General features: G+C 27.4%; 1 protein-coding gene across 2 annotated transcripts in view; it reads left to right on the top strand.

Moving 5' to 3' along the window:
• Positions 1–16,393, top strand: part of LOC123003696 (protein cab-1) — a 36,199-nt gene that overhangs the window by 18,644 nt on the left and 1,162 nt on the right. Inside the window, exons 4-5 of one of the 2 annotated variants that reach the window (XM_044396766.1) lie at positions 12,013–12,174; positions 15,998–16,100. In XM_044396766.1, coding sequence (XP_044252701.1) covers positions 12,013–12,174; positions 15,998–16,100 — 265 coding nt within the window. Of the gene's footprint in view, positions 1–12,012; positions 12,175–15,994; positions 16,101–16,393 lie in introns of both variants that reach the window. The other variant, XM_044396686.1, reaches the window with a different exon arrangement.

Genomic DNA, 16,393 nt, shown 5'->3' with positions numbered 1-16,393 from the left:
TAATTCTACAAAAATATTTCTGAACAGTAAAAAGCCCTTAGAGGACTATAGAACGTAGCTTGCAAACCTGGAAAACTTTGTGAACTAATGGATTGGATATGTGTTTTCCCCTCTTCCATATTTTCATAGTTAGAAAAAGTTGCAATATTTATTTTGGTCGAAGTTTGCCCACACGTAAATATTACGTGTTGTGAATGTTCTAAATATAACTATTGTTCAAAATGTCAGTATGTTATTGGCAAGTTTTGATAGAAAAACAATGTGAATTAAATAAAGTATTTTAATACAGCGTTACGAAACATTAAATAATAAATCAATTAAAATTTCACAAAACATCTAAATCTTGTTTTTACTATTAAATTTACAATCTCTTAAATTTATTTTTTCTAACTCACTTCAAAAATGTAAAATTTTTCTTGGAAATATCCCAAATATTTTTTCTTAAAATTTGAAGTGACTTAGAAAGAATAAATTTCAGAGATTGTAAATTTAATAGTAAAAACACGAGTTACAAATTTTTAACTTAATGGTTTGGATATTTGCAATCAAACGAATTACAGGAATGGAAGAATAAATTTATATTTCAAATCAAAACTTCTATTATAAAACACATAAAAATAGCTTTTAATTTTAACGTTGTTGCGGAGATGTTAGAGATAAATGTTGTGTTTTATTCTTTTTCTTTGTTTCCTTCCGGTGTTAATAATTGTCCAAAAAATGCAGTTGAGCTATGAACTTTTTAGCGCGTATGATAAAAGACAATACATTAGCTAATAGCCTAATCAGACTTTTGATATTGTCGCAAAATTGAAAAAAAATTGTAGCTATTTTTTGGAGAAATTTGAAATATTTTGTAAGTAGTTTAGAAGATTGTATATTATTGTACTACTTACCTTGAAATTTTAAAAATCTTAAATATAAATATATAAATGGACTAAAATTTGGCGGATGCCCCGGGAAATTTATGAAATAATATTTTTCCATATTAAATTTTAAATGACGAGAAAAGTTTTTCTCATTTGTGTAATTTAAAATTTACTAAAAATTAATTTCATTTATACTTGTTTCAATAATTTTAATCAATAAAGTTTTTTTTTCCAAAATTTCGACTTTTACAATTGATATAATTTTTTTTAGCGGCTTAGTTCCTAATATTGAAATTCGAGATTTTTTTTTTAAATGTTTGAGGTTTATATCATTTTCTGATATAATAATTTTATTATTAGAATGTTTATTAATTAAATTGGTAACATTGTATTAATTATTTTATTTTCAATTCTAAGGTAAAGGTAAAAGTTTCATGTTTCAAAATGATAAGTATTGATTGTGAGCTCTAAATTTGGTGGATGCGCCGGGCAAATATTGTAATACCTTGTTTTGTAAGGTGTTTTTTAAAAATATATGGAAATTGTGTTATTAACAAAAATTAATAAAACTCTGTGTTTAGTATGCAAACAATTATTATTTTAGGTTAAATTTTGTATTATTTGCTAACAAATATTAATTTAGTTTTATAACAAGGATAACAAGAATAAGTACAACAATAATTCCATTTAAGTTTATTTTGGTCATATTTCATGTAAATTATTGTGTTTCTACCACAATAATACGCAAATTAGCTTAACGCAGGGAAGTGTTGTTTGAATAGAATTCATAACTTCTGTTGTCGTAGACAATACCTTCAGTTCGTAGAAAGAAATGTAATTTAAATTGTTTTTGTTTTAGATTTGCTTAAAGTCATAGGTGTTAATTAATAACTGCTGTTTACGTAAAAAGAAAAATAAGTAAAAATAAATAATACGTATTTTTATTACGATGTTGCACATTCAAAAAACTTATCGAGTCTATTTTAATCAAATTGTGACTGAATTATTTTTTATCTAGTGTTTTAAGATGTCTAATTGTCTTTAATTTTTCTATTTGTTCTATTTGAAACAGTTTGCACTTTAACTCCTCTAGATTAAATGAAAAATAATTATTTTCCTATGAACAGTGTTGTCAGATTTTCTCATTTATGTTGTTATATGAGATTTTGCGTAGTTTGAGAAGGGCATCGCAAAGTATGATGCTTTGAATTAAATTTCTGATCAACATTGGTAAGATTATTAACTAACAAATTTAAACGTCACTCTTTTGATCTGAAACAATTTAATATTACCAGTAATTCAATGTTTCCGACTTAATTTTAAAATCATAGGTCACTTTGATCAGATATTTAATGAAAAGCGTGGTATTTGAATAATATGCGTAACATGTATTAAATTTGAGGAAAGCAAATTGATATTACAGACATTGTTATCTTCATAAAAATTAATTTTTCCGACCTTATAATAAATCAATTTCCTAATACTAAAATTTTCCATTATAACGTCGATATTACATAATAAAATAAAATGTATTAACTCAATAAATTATTTTTATATTCCATATCCTGAGTATTCTGGTAGATTATTGTAACTGATTTATAGTAAATTGCTGTTCATTTCTTTTACTAGTCTATCAAATATTCACAAAGTACACATCTGAATATTCACCAAATTTTCACGGTTGATTTATCATGAAGTGAGAAATTTAAGCGTTAAGAGCTTTGCACGTTTTTGCTGAAGTCGATGTAAATTTTTATTTGATGTGTCAAGTGATAACTTAAATATTTGCTTGTATTTTCTCCAAGTCTAATATTAACGGATTATTGATACGGGAAGAAAGTTTCATTGTAGCAACGTGTTTATCCTATAATGGAAAAGTGCTTTAGAAACGCTGATCAAAACGACGTCAAGGTAGAAATTACATACGAGATATAAAAAGTGACAAAATGTGTTATCCGATACAACGTGTTCACGAAATTCTTTCTAAAGAAAACTGAAAAGTTTTAAATTTATTTCGTAAACTTTTCGTGGTTAAAATGATACAATGAATAGCTATGTTTTTTGAACAAAGCGTCAACATTCATTTAGCTTAATTAAACCTGTTTGTGTAACTTTTTGCACCCACATTTTTCCCAACGGAAATTGTTATAAATACTTGAGTGTTTCATAATAGCTTTTATTTTGTTTCTAATTTTTTTCATGAGATTACTGATCCAGGAGAAAAGGAGAAATAAAGATTTAGATATTTTCTAACCGAATTACATTTTCCTTTGAATAAATTGAAAAAAAGCGGAGACTTTACAAGCACAAATTTCTGTAGAATAATAAATAATTAAAATATTCCTTTTGCAATACCTTTTATTATTTTTTACTACTAAAATATTCCTTTTACTAACATGAAAGGACAAGTAGTAAATTAAAGACAAAAACAGACGAATGAAAAAAGACATCTTTAAGAAAGTCTTTTTTGTTATTAGAAGTTTAAATCAAATCACAAGCGACTTTATTAAATTTTCTTAAAATTAAGGTTTTATAATTAAATTTTTCCAGTAATTATTCTTGTCTGGTGTTTGGAAACAAAAATCATTAAAATTTTATTTGAATATTTCTATAGACAATAGAAATAATTTAAAGAATGTGTTTCTTTGAGAGCAATTAATTAATCGAAATATTTTGCAGCTGGCGGGTGAATTGTTGAGTATATTAATCTTAACAAAATTATATAAAACTGGAAACAAATTGGATAAACTAATTTGACAAAAATTGTCCATTTGAAACTTTTGCAGCAAACTTTCGTCGTCCATTACTTAGACTATATTATTTAGGAAAGTTGACTGAAATTTGCCTAATGTATTAGTTCGCGAACGGCATTAAAATGTGCATAATAAAGATCCTAAATTCAAGATTATTTGACACCATAAACTAACAGGAATTAGATAGACCATGCGAAAGTGGTAATTCCGGGGTTGGAGCGGAGTGCTGCCCGGAGCAGTAAAGAACTGAATGGAGTGAGTGGTGAAGTGATGTGCTTGCCGTCAGTTTGCCGCGGGAACTCATGGGAAACGTAACACGCGGTTTCCCACAACCCCATGTTTCAAAATGTGATCGAGTTCTTGACTTGTATGAAAAGTGGCCTTTACCACATGACCCAAGACATGTAAGAAACCGTTTTTCTTTTGATACCAGATAAGAAATTTCATTTATTTAACTAGGCTTTGCCTCTTTGATTTTTATGCGAGGCAAAGATAAAGGAATTTTGTTGAGGCAATTATAAAATAATCGATATAAATGGCCGGGTCATAAATATGAAATGAATATGAGAATTAAATACAATTTGTTATGGAGATACCAAATAAAAGAGAATCAATAGTTTTTGTTGCTTTACTTACGAGTTTTTTCGTGTGGAGAAATAAAATTCTCACTAAAAAAATCGTTTTCCAATTTTTATTTTTTCTGTTAAATGAATTATGCAAATTTACGGCACACATACTTAGAAAATGCCAATTTTATAAACGTAAGGATTACGAATTCGCTTACTTTTTTCTAGTTTAGAGTGAGGCGATTTTGTCATTCTACTTTTAGAATGGTTTGGCAAAAAATATTAATTGACAACTAGTTAGAAAAATTTTAATGTTTTAAAACGTGGAATTAAATTTAAAAAAAAAGTTATATTTGGTGGATGCACCGGGATACACATATTGTGCATAATTTATTTGGAGCGTCATTGTTTTCAAGAAATGAAATTTTATTTTAATTTACTTTTTGAGCAATATTTGAAAGCAAAATAAAACTCTGCATTTTGTATATTTATTATCAGTATTACTTTTAAATTATTAAATATTCTTTAAAAATACTTACGGAAACTGTGACGTTGCAAATTTTATTTTCTTTAAAAACTATATTTTTGGAACTATGTTAAATAAAATTTAAAAAAAAAAATATAAAAAAGCCTTGTTTTCCTAAATATTAAAAAAAATCTTATTACAAATTTACTTATTACATACACAATTATAAAGTAATAATCGAATTACCTTTGAAAAGCTTGAAAGTATGACATTTCAACAATTGATATGAAATATACAGGTCAGGTTGGGACGTGGTCACTTCCTTATCAGTTAATATGTAATATAAAAGTTCAGGTTGGTAAATAGGCACTTTCCACCCCAAAAACTGATAAGAAAGTGCCTATTTCCCAACCTGAACAGCCTTGTCATGTTTTCCAAAATTTGATAATTTTTTTATTGGTTTTCTGTTCCTTGAGGAGGATAATTGTAAATAAAATAGTATACAAACCTTGGTGGCTGTTGCTTCATCGTACCTAGGCTTATTGTCGCGCTTTGGTAATGTAATGAAGCATCTTCCACCTCGGTATGTAATCTATTATTAAAATATAAACGAAACTAAAAATAAGATTAATTTGTTTTTTAAAGATAAAGTGCATGCTTTGTTTGTTACTAACATTGATACGATTTTAACATTTATTTCCCAAAAAAACACATTATTTGATAATTAAAATCTACGTATGTGTTAAAAAACTGAGAGAAAAATACAACGTGACAAAGTCATTTTGGGAATATATTGCATGATTGTTATACCTGGATGTCTAGTAAAAGTTATTACCAATTTTTAGAACTTTTATTAGTTCATCTAATTCTGCAACAAAAATGACATACACTTTTATTACATTTCTGTTGCATAATTACAAAACATTAATTTCTTACTAATCTATGATGATATTTATCTAAAATTTCAATATATGTACATAATGTAAGAGTGAACCAGAAATATAAGTAGTTTACTTATGTGTTATCAAAGTAAATACACAAGTTTGCAATTTCTGAAAACTGTTTAACTGTTTCCTACTGTTTGTACAAAAACTTCATATTGTTAAGTTTATTTTATAAACACTGTTGTTTAATAGAACATTTATTTGTAAGCAATTGCATTGTGAATACGTAATTGTATCAAGATTATTGTTTAATTAACATTATTGAGCTCAACTGAATGGATTTGGATTTTTAAGGGTAGTTTCCAAGGTGCGTAATTAATAATTAATTTCAGTTGGTACTAATGTTACCAAAATTTATGTCGGTGTGTATTCAAGTACAGAACAGCAATATTCAAGGCAAATGAAGTTCTCTATTGTCTAAAGTTACATGAATGAACATATGAGGGGAGATTTTCATGTAATTCACCGAGCCATTAAAACAAAGTCAGATCGTAATGATTTTTATATATGTTCATGTTATATAATTAGTTTTGTTGCAGTTGAACGATTTTTGTAGTTATGAAAGCTGTTTGAATAGCGAAAAACGATTTAACTGTAAAACAATGACACACAATTGAATTAAATAAGCGTGCAATAATTCAAAAGTTATCCATAAACAAAAGAGAATGTTCCATTACATTGTCAACTAAAATACTAAATGAAAAAAATTCATTGGGTTTGTGAACCTCTTGAAAAAGAAAATTTACGACATATTGATTGAAAATTTAATATAATAATTAATGTTTTTTCGTAAACAATGATTTTAATAAAGAGAAAATGTAATTTTCAGGGTGTTGCATTTTGGATGTCCAAATAGGGAATCTCCGAAGCTAACAGGTTTAGACAAAAACGAGTGATACATTCTGGGGCTTATTTTTTGAGAAAATAATATTGATTAAAACCACATCTCACTTTCGTCTTTTGTTTTCGACTTACAGAAAAATTTGATATTTTGTCAAAAAAAAATATATCTTTCTAATTACATAGGGCAACACAAAAAAGTCATGTCGTGACAAATTGACAAATTATATATCATTTTGTTCGTTTCGGTGAGACAAATCTAATGCACAAAAAAAGTTTCAAAAAGTCCACACACTTTGGACTAAATATATTTTTTTCTAATTTAAATGAATTTAAAATACTTTAACATTAAAACATCATTACTCAATAACTATTAGGCCGATTTTCTTCAAATAAAGATCATTCTAAATGGACTTGCCCTTTAGAATGATATGCAATTTGAAATTTAGTATTGGCGAACTTTTCTTCGAACTGTGTTCAAAGAAGTTCGAAATTTATCGAAATAATCTAAGAAGCACCCTACGAATATTTTTTTATGATCACCATCGTGTAGAGCATCTCTTTATTAGTTAGGATCCAAATTTTTAAAAGAATATACCGAGTAGTTTTCAAGATATGATTTTTTGAAGTTAAAGTTTGCTAATCAATTATTTCGCCATATAGGAGAAATGCATGTTAATCTTACTTAAAATTGCATTTTTAAAAGAGTTTTGAGATTCTTCTTTTGCTTAAAAACAGTCAATTGCACCTTCTTTGTTCTAATTAGAATAAACAAAAACGGTTTGTTTACTTAAAACAAACAAAGAGTACCTGCGTACTCTTATGTCATTAACCGCCAATAAGTTGATTTACGAATTATTCTGTATTTTTTTCATTACTTAGTGACACTTGTTAAATGCACCAGTTTTTCATGGCCAACTGCGAATTAAAATTAAAGATAATATTTTGCTTAAAATGTCTTATAATTAAATTCGATTACAGGTATATATTTTTTAGTTAACAAAAAAACTAGCTTTTTAAAAAAAATTTTAGATTTCGCTAAAAAGACGATAGCGGGATGCGGTTTTAACCAATATTATTTTTTCAAAAATGAACCCTAGAATGTATCACTTGTTTTTGGATAAACTTTTTAGTTTCAGAGATTTCCTGTTCGGACATCCAAAATGCAACACCCTGTACAGTCTGTATATTAACTCCCAGAGATTACCATTGCTTTTCTAAGGTGAAAAAAATGTTAGTCAGGGTCTGAAAACTGCTCTTAATGATTTGGAGAAATTGACAAAAAAAGATTTTGTTATTTCAGAAACGTGAAATAAGTGGTATAAATGTTGAAAAACATTATTCTTTTCGTAAAATATAGGGTGACTAAAAAATATGAGACCTAATTTCTGAAAATTTTCACTTATTTTTTAGATTCACACATTTTTTTAAATAACTTGCGACTTAAATTTAGATAAATTTTAAAATAATAGTCTTTTTTGAAAATTATTTTCATAAATAAATCTTGTACATTTCAGAAATAAAACAAAAAATTCAAAAACTTAATTATTAAAAAATCACATTTTATTCAATGTCACATTTCATTTCAATGTTTAGTCTGTATTTTATCAACCATTTAAATTTTAAACCTTCGTAGACAGTTTAAAGTTCTGTACATTGTCGGAGTAAAATCCTTTTTAATTTTGATTTACCTTTATCCAGATTGGCCTTTACCTACAATATTTCATTTTCTAACTCCAGAATGTAATATTCTGGAGAGTTTAAATTATGGATATATGGTCTGGTGTGATCGCTTGTCGCTGTCTACATTGCGGTGATGTTGGTATACGAAGTCCTATAATCTCGATGATTTATCTTCCCGTTTCCAACATGGTGAATTCGGAATTTGAATAAGAAAAAATGTGTGAAAGACATCTGCTACGAGATTAGACAATCAAAAACAAATCTGAAAATATAAATTATTGTTTATGTTCAATCAAAAAAAGTAATTATTCCATATAAAATAAACAATGGGAAATTGATTTGATTAATGATTTTGTCTGCAGCTCTTCCTGACTTGCATGATATGGAAATTACATTTAATATCATAAATGTATGAATTATTATCGGGTTTCATTCGAAGAAATAAATGTATAAATCTACAAATGATCAAATATTAGTCATTAGTTGTTCAAAATAATTAACATTTCCATTGGTAACACTGAAAAGAGTGATTTGTTTTTGAACATTTGAGAGAAAGACTCGTTTATTTAATTTAAGAACTAATGTTTAATTTGAATTATAATAGAGTTCTCGCATCTAGTTTTAAATGTATAAACGTTTCTGTTTTTACATCTTGCTTTTTTAGTCAAAAATTTCTTCTTCAATTTAATAAAACACGGTTTTAGAGAATGTACAGGTGTCCGCAAGCTATTGAACTTAAATTAAATTTTGAAAAGTTTGCAAACGTGACGCCTCAACTTTATAGATATCTTACAGCCAACATTTACATATTGCTTTCTCACAGTTGTAAGGAATTTATCAAGGGACTATTCTGTTTACTAGTCTTTCCAAATTCAGATAATAATATTTTTATAAAACTAAAGCAGTTTAGAGAATCTCATGGAAAATTTATTCAAGATTAAATTTTAAATTAAATAACAAATTTTCAGTTATATTACAGTCAACACCATTATTATATTATTTATTGTTTGCACTTCAATCACCAGTACTATTACAAAGTATTTCATTTAATTACTTCTATTTAAACACTAACTATTCTAGCACAGTTATTAATTACTTCGTTCAGTTTGTAATTACATCGCTCCGTATCCCCAATGTCATTGCCAGATCGATCAAATGTTACAAAAACAAAAATATAATGCAGTCCACAAATTCATACATTGTTTGATTATACGCAAATATGCACCAAAAGCCTCTTGTGGAAAGTACTTTTTTAATTAAAAAGCATGTGCAAGTAGGTTCATAATGTTTTAAAAGTGTCACTGCTGGCAACCAGTTTTACATTTGCAAAATTTCTGAATTCAATGATATTTCACAAAAAGTACATTTTGGGATCAAAATATGTTTATTATTAATTTAAATTTAACTAACTGTTCCATTAGCAAACTATCAATAAAACACCAATTATTTCAGTTATTTTATTTCAGAATTAACTCACAATAGATACTTCTGTTAAAACAATTGTTGTTGCATTACTTTAAAATCACATTTTTGTTCAGGTATTGATTTTATCTGTTTCAAATTCAAATCTAAAAAAATTGCCTATTTGTCTTTTTGAAAACTGCAGAATCGAAAGATATTGTGTTTTTATAACAATTTTGATGAATTTTTGTTAGAAATTTTTTATACATTCTAAAACATTAACCATTTTCAATACACTTTAGCTGAAATTTACAAACTAAAAATGTTTTTAATTGTTTCTTTGTTTTTATTATACATTTTATGTCACACTTACTTTTTCTTTATTCAAAATTCATTTTACTTACCTTTTTTATGTCTGTTATTTTATTTTATATACTACTTATTTTTTTACCTATATGTTGTTTCAGAACTTGCGCCCAGAGAAAAATTTCAAGTAATATAAAATACCAGGAACATGGACAAAATGTTTAACAAAATGTTATCTGTCAAAAATTTTGGCATTTATTTTTTGACATTTGACATTTTTTATGTTTATTTAATGATACTGATGATCTTTTTGATGTTATTTTTATAATTATTTAGTAAAAGTACTAATAAAAACCACAAATAACATTAAACAGAGTTACAGTTTATAATACAGCTTCCTTGTTTCCTTTTCTAATAGCCTGCAGCAAAAAAACTTGGAAAATGATTTTTCCTACAGAAATAAAGTCAAAGTGAAAGATTTTTATAGATAGAATTTTTTTAACATTTTTTCCATGTTCCTGGTATCTTATCTTACTTGGCATTTTTCTCTCGGGCGCGAATTCCGAAACTCCTTGTATATTTTGCCCTGTATGTATGTACACTTGAGTGCAAAAAAAACGCAAATTGATTTTTTTTATAATGTAATTTGGCCTGTTAATAAATGCCAGTTTTTTGACATTGTTTTTCAATTCACAATTTCATAATTGTCAGGCATTTTTCAAACTTTTATCAAGTTTTTCCATTTCGTGGTTAACACTGACTGTGACACCAAATACGACATTTCTTTTGATAGATTACTAACTTTTTTAGGAACAATCTTTTTCACACTATGTAAATCTCTGAAAAATTTGACAATTTGAGTTTTTTTCGCATGTACATGTTTTAAAGCCTCAACTTTTAACATTTATTTGAGTTATTAGTAGGTATGTATTTGAATTATATAATTACTGATTTGATCGGCGTTCAACATTTATTTCCCGCGTTTCCACGTTTTATGCACTTTTTTGACTCTGAGACACTTCATGAAAAACTTTTTTCTGACTGAAATAACAATAATGATTTATGAATATTAAAACTAGAGTTTAGGAATTATTTTTCCTAATAAAAAAAGTTTTCAGAATCAGAATTGTTTAATTTTGGCTTATTTGCAATTGTTTTTGAGTAGTATACTTTTTTGTTTCAATTATATTGGTTAACAAATTTTTAATATAAATCTATTAGATACATAAATGTATATTTACAGCATTCTCAGTTTACATTATACTGTTTACCTTTCATTCACTAGATTTCACTCTGCAGTTGATGTTAATTTAGAGAGAAATTTAATGTAATTTGGGTAATGTATACCATAGCCGAGGAATAAAGCCTAACATATTTGTTTTAATTAATTAGTTTTGAGGCTAAGTCCATACATAAAGAGTATTTTATCAAAGCAACGTCTTAGTTAATGTGATCAAAAAGTTAATTCAGTAGAACAACAACGTAAACCTACGATTAAAAAAATCTACTAAATTAGTTTGTAACAGTAAAATAGTTGAATAAGTTTAATAAGTAAAGTTTAGATAGAATTCACAGTGCGTGGTTATTTAGAACAGAATTAAATTAGTTTTGACTTCATGAATTCGAACAGTTTCAGAAATGACCAAATATGCGGGTTTGACAGAATGATGTTTATCTCCCACTTTGACTTCTGAACTATGTATTATTCAGGGTGGGTTTTGTATTTTTGCCATATCCCGTTATTTGAGTTACGGACATTGAAATTTCCAATAGTAATGTAAAGGGGCGACTTTTTATTTTTTTTTTAATTTCCTCTGTTCGCATACACTTTGGTAAACACAAATCCAGTATTCATGTTTCAGAATATTTTTTACTGCTACAGTTTTATAACCTTTAGAAGTTTTTGCGTTATTTGTTACAACTATTTTCCGTGACTTTAAGCGTTTTGTAACACAGAGATAAAGTTTTAATTAAGAAATTGTCAATTTCCTTTATCAAATCCTGCGTGGTGTAATTTTGACCAAACAACACAAGTTGTTTCACTTTCTACAAGGGACATAAATCAAATAATGTCAAGTTGGGACGCACATCACTCACAGAAATAAGTAGTAATTTTCCACTGATTGCTTCTAAATTTCTCTCGTTTATCAGAGTGAATTTTTCCGTAAATCATAAACCTGATTTCAGTTTACAGAAACATGTGAAGAACGCGTCAGATGTGGAATATCCAGCTTACGGAGTCACAGGACCTAATAAGGATGCTTCACCATCAGGCGACAGACGACTGGCTCAGTCTGCACAAATGTATCACTACCAGCATCAGAAACAGCAAATAATAGCAATGGAGAGGTGTGTATTGCACGAATAATTTATACAATAGTGGGGAAACTGGAGCTTCCCTTCTGCAGTCGAATTTAATTACTTAAGTTAGATTGTATCACCAAACTAGAGTCAAGGGAGCAAATCGATTACATTTATATAAAAGTCGTTAAAGCGAGATTTAGCAACTTTAATCTTACCAAAAACGATAAAAATCTATTGCAAATCGTTAATTTTTTCTATGTTTGAGTTCATTTTTTTAATTCTAAGGAGCTTTACAGCACCGCTTTTAGTTTAATTCGCTTTTAAGTGTTAAAATCTAATTACTTTGAGAGTACGGATACATTAACGACTTTTAAGCCGATTTATATGTCGGGATGAAAATTTGTTTATTCTCTTTTGTCCTAATCTAGTCCAGTAATACTAAGTATTAAAAGGAATTGATTTTTGTGCAGCTTGAATTAAACACGATCACATCTAACTAAAATTTAATTTACGTTACGTGTTACGTGGCCATTCTTTGAAGAAAATTCGTTATCTACTAAAGTCGTCCGTAATGAAGGACATCGACGTCACCTGAAATAAATGATGATCTGTGGGAATTAGCACAGTACTATAAATTACCCACATTGCTATTTTGTAGTTATAATTAGGAATTTAGATTAGTTATTTATGTCCAATGGGGTTATTAATTCTGTTTTATTACTCTTGTGCAAATAAAATTGCGAAAAAATGTTATTTTTACAATTAAGTATAATAAGAAATCAAAACTAAATATATCTTCAGGTGGGTCATCATTAGAACTGTTCTTGCAGAACCGGGAGACAAAGAAACTTCGATTACTAGTTATTTTTAAAAATGTTTATTTTTGTGGCTTACAATTAGTTCTTTTTACCTAACACATATGGGTATTAAGCAGAAATATGACCATTTTTTTTTAATTGGAAGAACTTGTAAAAAGTTTTTTACAAAAATAAACAAGAAATTTTTCTTAAAACTTCCGAGGTTATTATTGGAAATTCAATGAATATTTAGTTTTGTTCCAAAGGGTGTAAATACAGGATGCGCCAGAACTCGCGCCCCAGAGAAAAATAATACCAGGTGAATAAAAAATATGGAACCAAACGTTTTTTGTTTAAACTATTTATTCTTTGAAAAAACTAATTAATGAGTGATAAAGTATTATAAAAATGTGATGATTTAACAAGAATAAATTTTTTGTAAATTTTTTTTTGTTTTTGAGTTCTATAAAAAAAATTTTTTTTAATGGCAACCCACTATAAAATCATTTTTCTCCTAAAAGCTATACTCTAAGGATTACAACTATCTGCTTTATTTTTAATTTTTTCAAAAAAATTTTTTCACATAAATTGCAATTTTGACAAAAAAAAATCGCATAACTCAAAAACAAAACAAAATTTCGTTCTGAAAATACGATCACATTTTTTATATTACTTAAATTTATATTAATTATTATTTTCTGGAGGCAAATGATTAAAAATAAAACCGCTTGGTTCCATACTTTATATTCACCCTGTATATATAATATAAGGTAAGATACCAGGAACATGGAAAAAATGTTAAAAAAATTTATCTATAAAAATTTCGAAGTTATGAGTGTTTAAATTTTGCACTTGTTTCTAAGTTTTCTTGCTACAGGCTATTAGAAGAAAAAACAAGGAAGCTGTATATTAAATTGTAACTTTGTTCAATGTTATTTGTGTCTTTTATAGGCAAAATTTTTATACCTTTACTAAATAATTGTAAAAAAACATGCAAGAACATCATTCTCATTAAATAGATAAAAAAATGTCAAATGTCAAAATTTTTTGACAGATAGAATTTTTTAAAAAAATTTCCATGTCCCTAGCATCTTATCTTACTTGAAATTTTTCTTTGGGGCGCGAGTTCTGGCGCACCTGTATATTTCTAGTCACAGTAAACATAAAGAATATACTGTTGCGAGGAAAAATTTTTCAAACTTTTTGGGTTTAAAATCTTCTGTCATCTTTCTTTATCCACAAAATTTACAAAGGCAATTTAAATTGCATTTTTATAGTTAAATTTTTAAAATAAATATTTAAAATGACATTTTTAAGTTTATAAGTTTTATAATTCTTGCTAATGACAAAAAAATTAAGTAAAAAAATCTTGTCCCATTTTGAAAATAATTACGAATTTTTTGAATTTCTCTTGGGTCTATTGATGGTTTTATGAATAAAAATCAATTGTTAATGGCACGCCAGTATGAGATAAAAATCTACAAGACGATTCAAAAATGTCGGACCAACTCTCGAATTGCCTCTATTTATTTCAGTTTCAGTAGAATGTATGTCTTTGTCTTTGTTTTGGCTACTGAAGACTGCAAATCTCTGAAATCCTTTCAGTAAAATTGTAACATAAAATGACAACCTCCCTTAGAGAAGTGCAACTTATCTTGTCTCGTTTTGAAAACTTATTGGTTACACTTCGTTATGTAGTCGGATGCTTTGAATAAGTTTAACTTGAAAGTGTAAAATATATTAGATTTGCACTTACAACAACTTTTAAACTTGACAAAGTAGTTTTAGAGTTTTAGAGTTTCCTGCAGTCAACACTTGAGCGAAATGTGCAAATGTATATTTTTAGAGGTATGTTCACAACTAACAAAACAACATACACAGCTTACACTAATAAACTAAATAGATTGGAACCCATAAATCTACTTGCAGTGGATGCAGTTTTGCACTTAGCCGATATTTTTAACTCACAGTTATTTTTAAAATAACTCAAAATGCTTTAGAAAATTGTGAATTCTGAGGCAAAGTTGAACTAACATTCGGTGACTGGATAAAGCAAGCAAATTTTTAAAAATTTAATTTTTTTGTATCAGAATATTGTATTCTAATAGTTATTTATTAATCTATGAGTGAAAAGGTTAAGTTTACGAGTGACGATGTCACGAGTGAACTTTTTTCACTAGTAGATAAACAATCTTTATCGTCGTGTATAATATTTCGTTTTATTTTGTACTCACCAACCAGAATTCCTTGAATATAAACAGTAGATAAAAATTACTTTATTTCACTAGACGATAAAAGACTACTTCATTTACTGAAATTAGTTGATAAAATATAAAAAATATTTTATTTTACTATACGATAAAAGACTGCTTCATCTACTAAAATTAGTTGATAAAAGCACTCTTTAACATTGAGTACAAAATAAACATTTATTTATTTAATTGTCACTGTTTTGGTTATTATTATTTTTTATTATTTTTTTTGTAGTGAGTGAAACGTAAAATCTCAAAGTCGAATCCACGAATTACTTTTATTAATTAGGTGTTTTTTTGTTTTTTTTATATAGCATTTTCAAATTACAACTATGAACAGAAATCAGTTTTCGTCGATAAACATTTTCTTAGTAGGTTGCCATTAATTTTTGACGGTATGAATATTTATTTACCACATGAGTCGAGTTTTATCCTAACCAAAAAAACAGCTTTGTAATAATTAGTTAATTACACTATAATTGTACATTGATTTTTTTATTTCGCATTAAAAAATCTTTTTCAAGTAGCGTTTAATTTTTTCCATTATCATGTGATAAAACTTGTTTTACTTTCAATTGCCTCTTCGCACTTCACGAAGTAACTTAAAAATTCCTAATCCTAATTAAAAATTATAATATTTTTAATTTACTCTGAAATTTGTAAATGACTAAAATACATTAAAAGTGAAAAGGTGAAGAGCGCCGTATTTCGATCAAAAGTGAAAACATTTGGCCTACAAAATGTAGCTTATTTGAAATGAAAAGCGTCGCACCATAAATCAAGGGCTGGTTAAAAATTTATGCACATTTTTTACAGCAGAGCTGCTGCAGGTGAAAGACACGGTTCAGTTTCGGAGGCAGACAGCGATGAGGAAAATGAAGAAGGAGATTACACCGTATACGAATGTCCTGGCTTAGCTCCTGTAAGTCATATTTTTTATCCCTCCTGTAATTACCCTAATAAAGAAAAATACATGTTGAAGGTAGACTCGATATCAGATATCGGTTTAGCGCAAGATTTAAAGGTTTAGCCTAAAAGAACGGATCAATCTCAATAAATCTTCAGACTTTCGTGCATTATACAACAGACGGAGTATTATCTAAAGAGTGAAAAATCTCTGTTATAAATATTTAGTGTTTTCTTGGCCATAAATTATGGTAAATTAAGAAAGGAGAAAATTTGCATAAAAGTAGCGATTAGAACGACACAATACTT

Source organism: Tribolium madens, unplaced genomic scaffold (genome assembly GCF_015345945.1).
Source record: "Tribolium madens isolate multiple individuals breed KSU strain unplaced genomic scaffold, Tmad_KSU_1.1 Scaffold_11;HRSCAF=98;Tcas5.2_LG3b, whole genome shotgun sequence".
NCBI classification, from domain to species: Eukaryota; Metazoa; Arthropoda; class Insecta; order Coleoptera; family Tenebrionidae; genus Tribolium; species Tribolium madens.
This window is presented reverse-complemented; position numbering and strand designations above follow the sequence as displayed.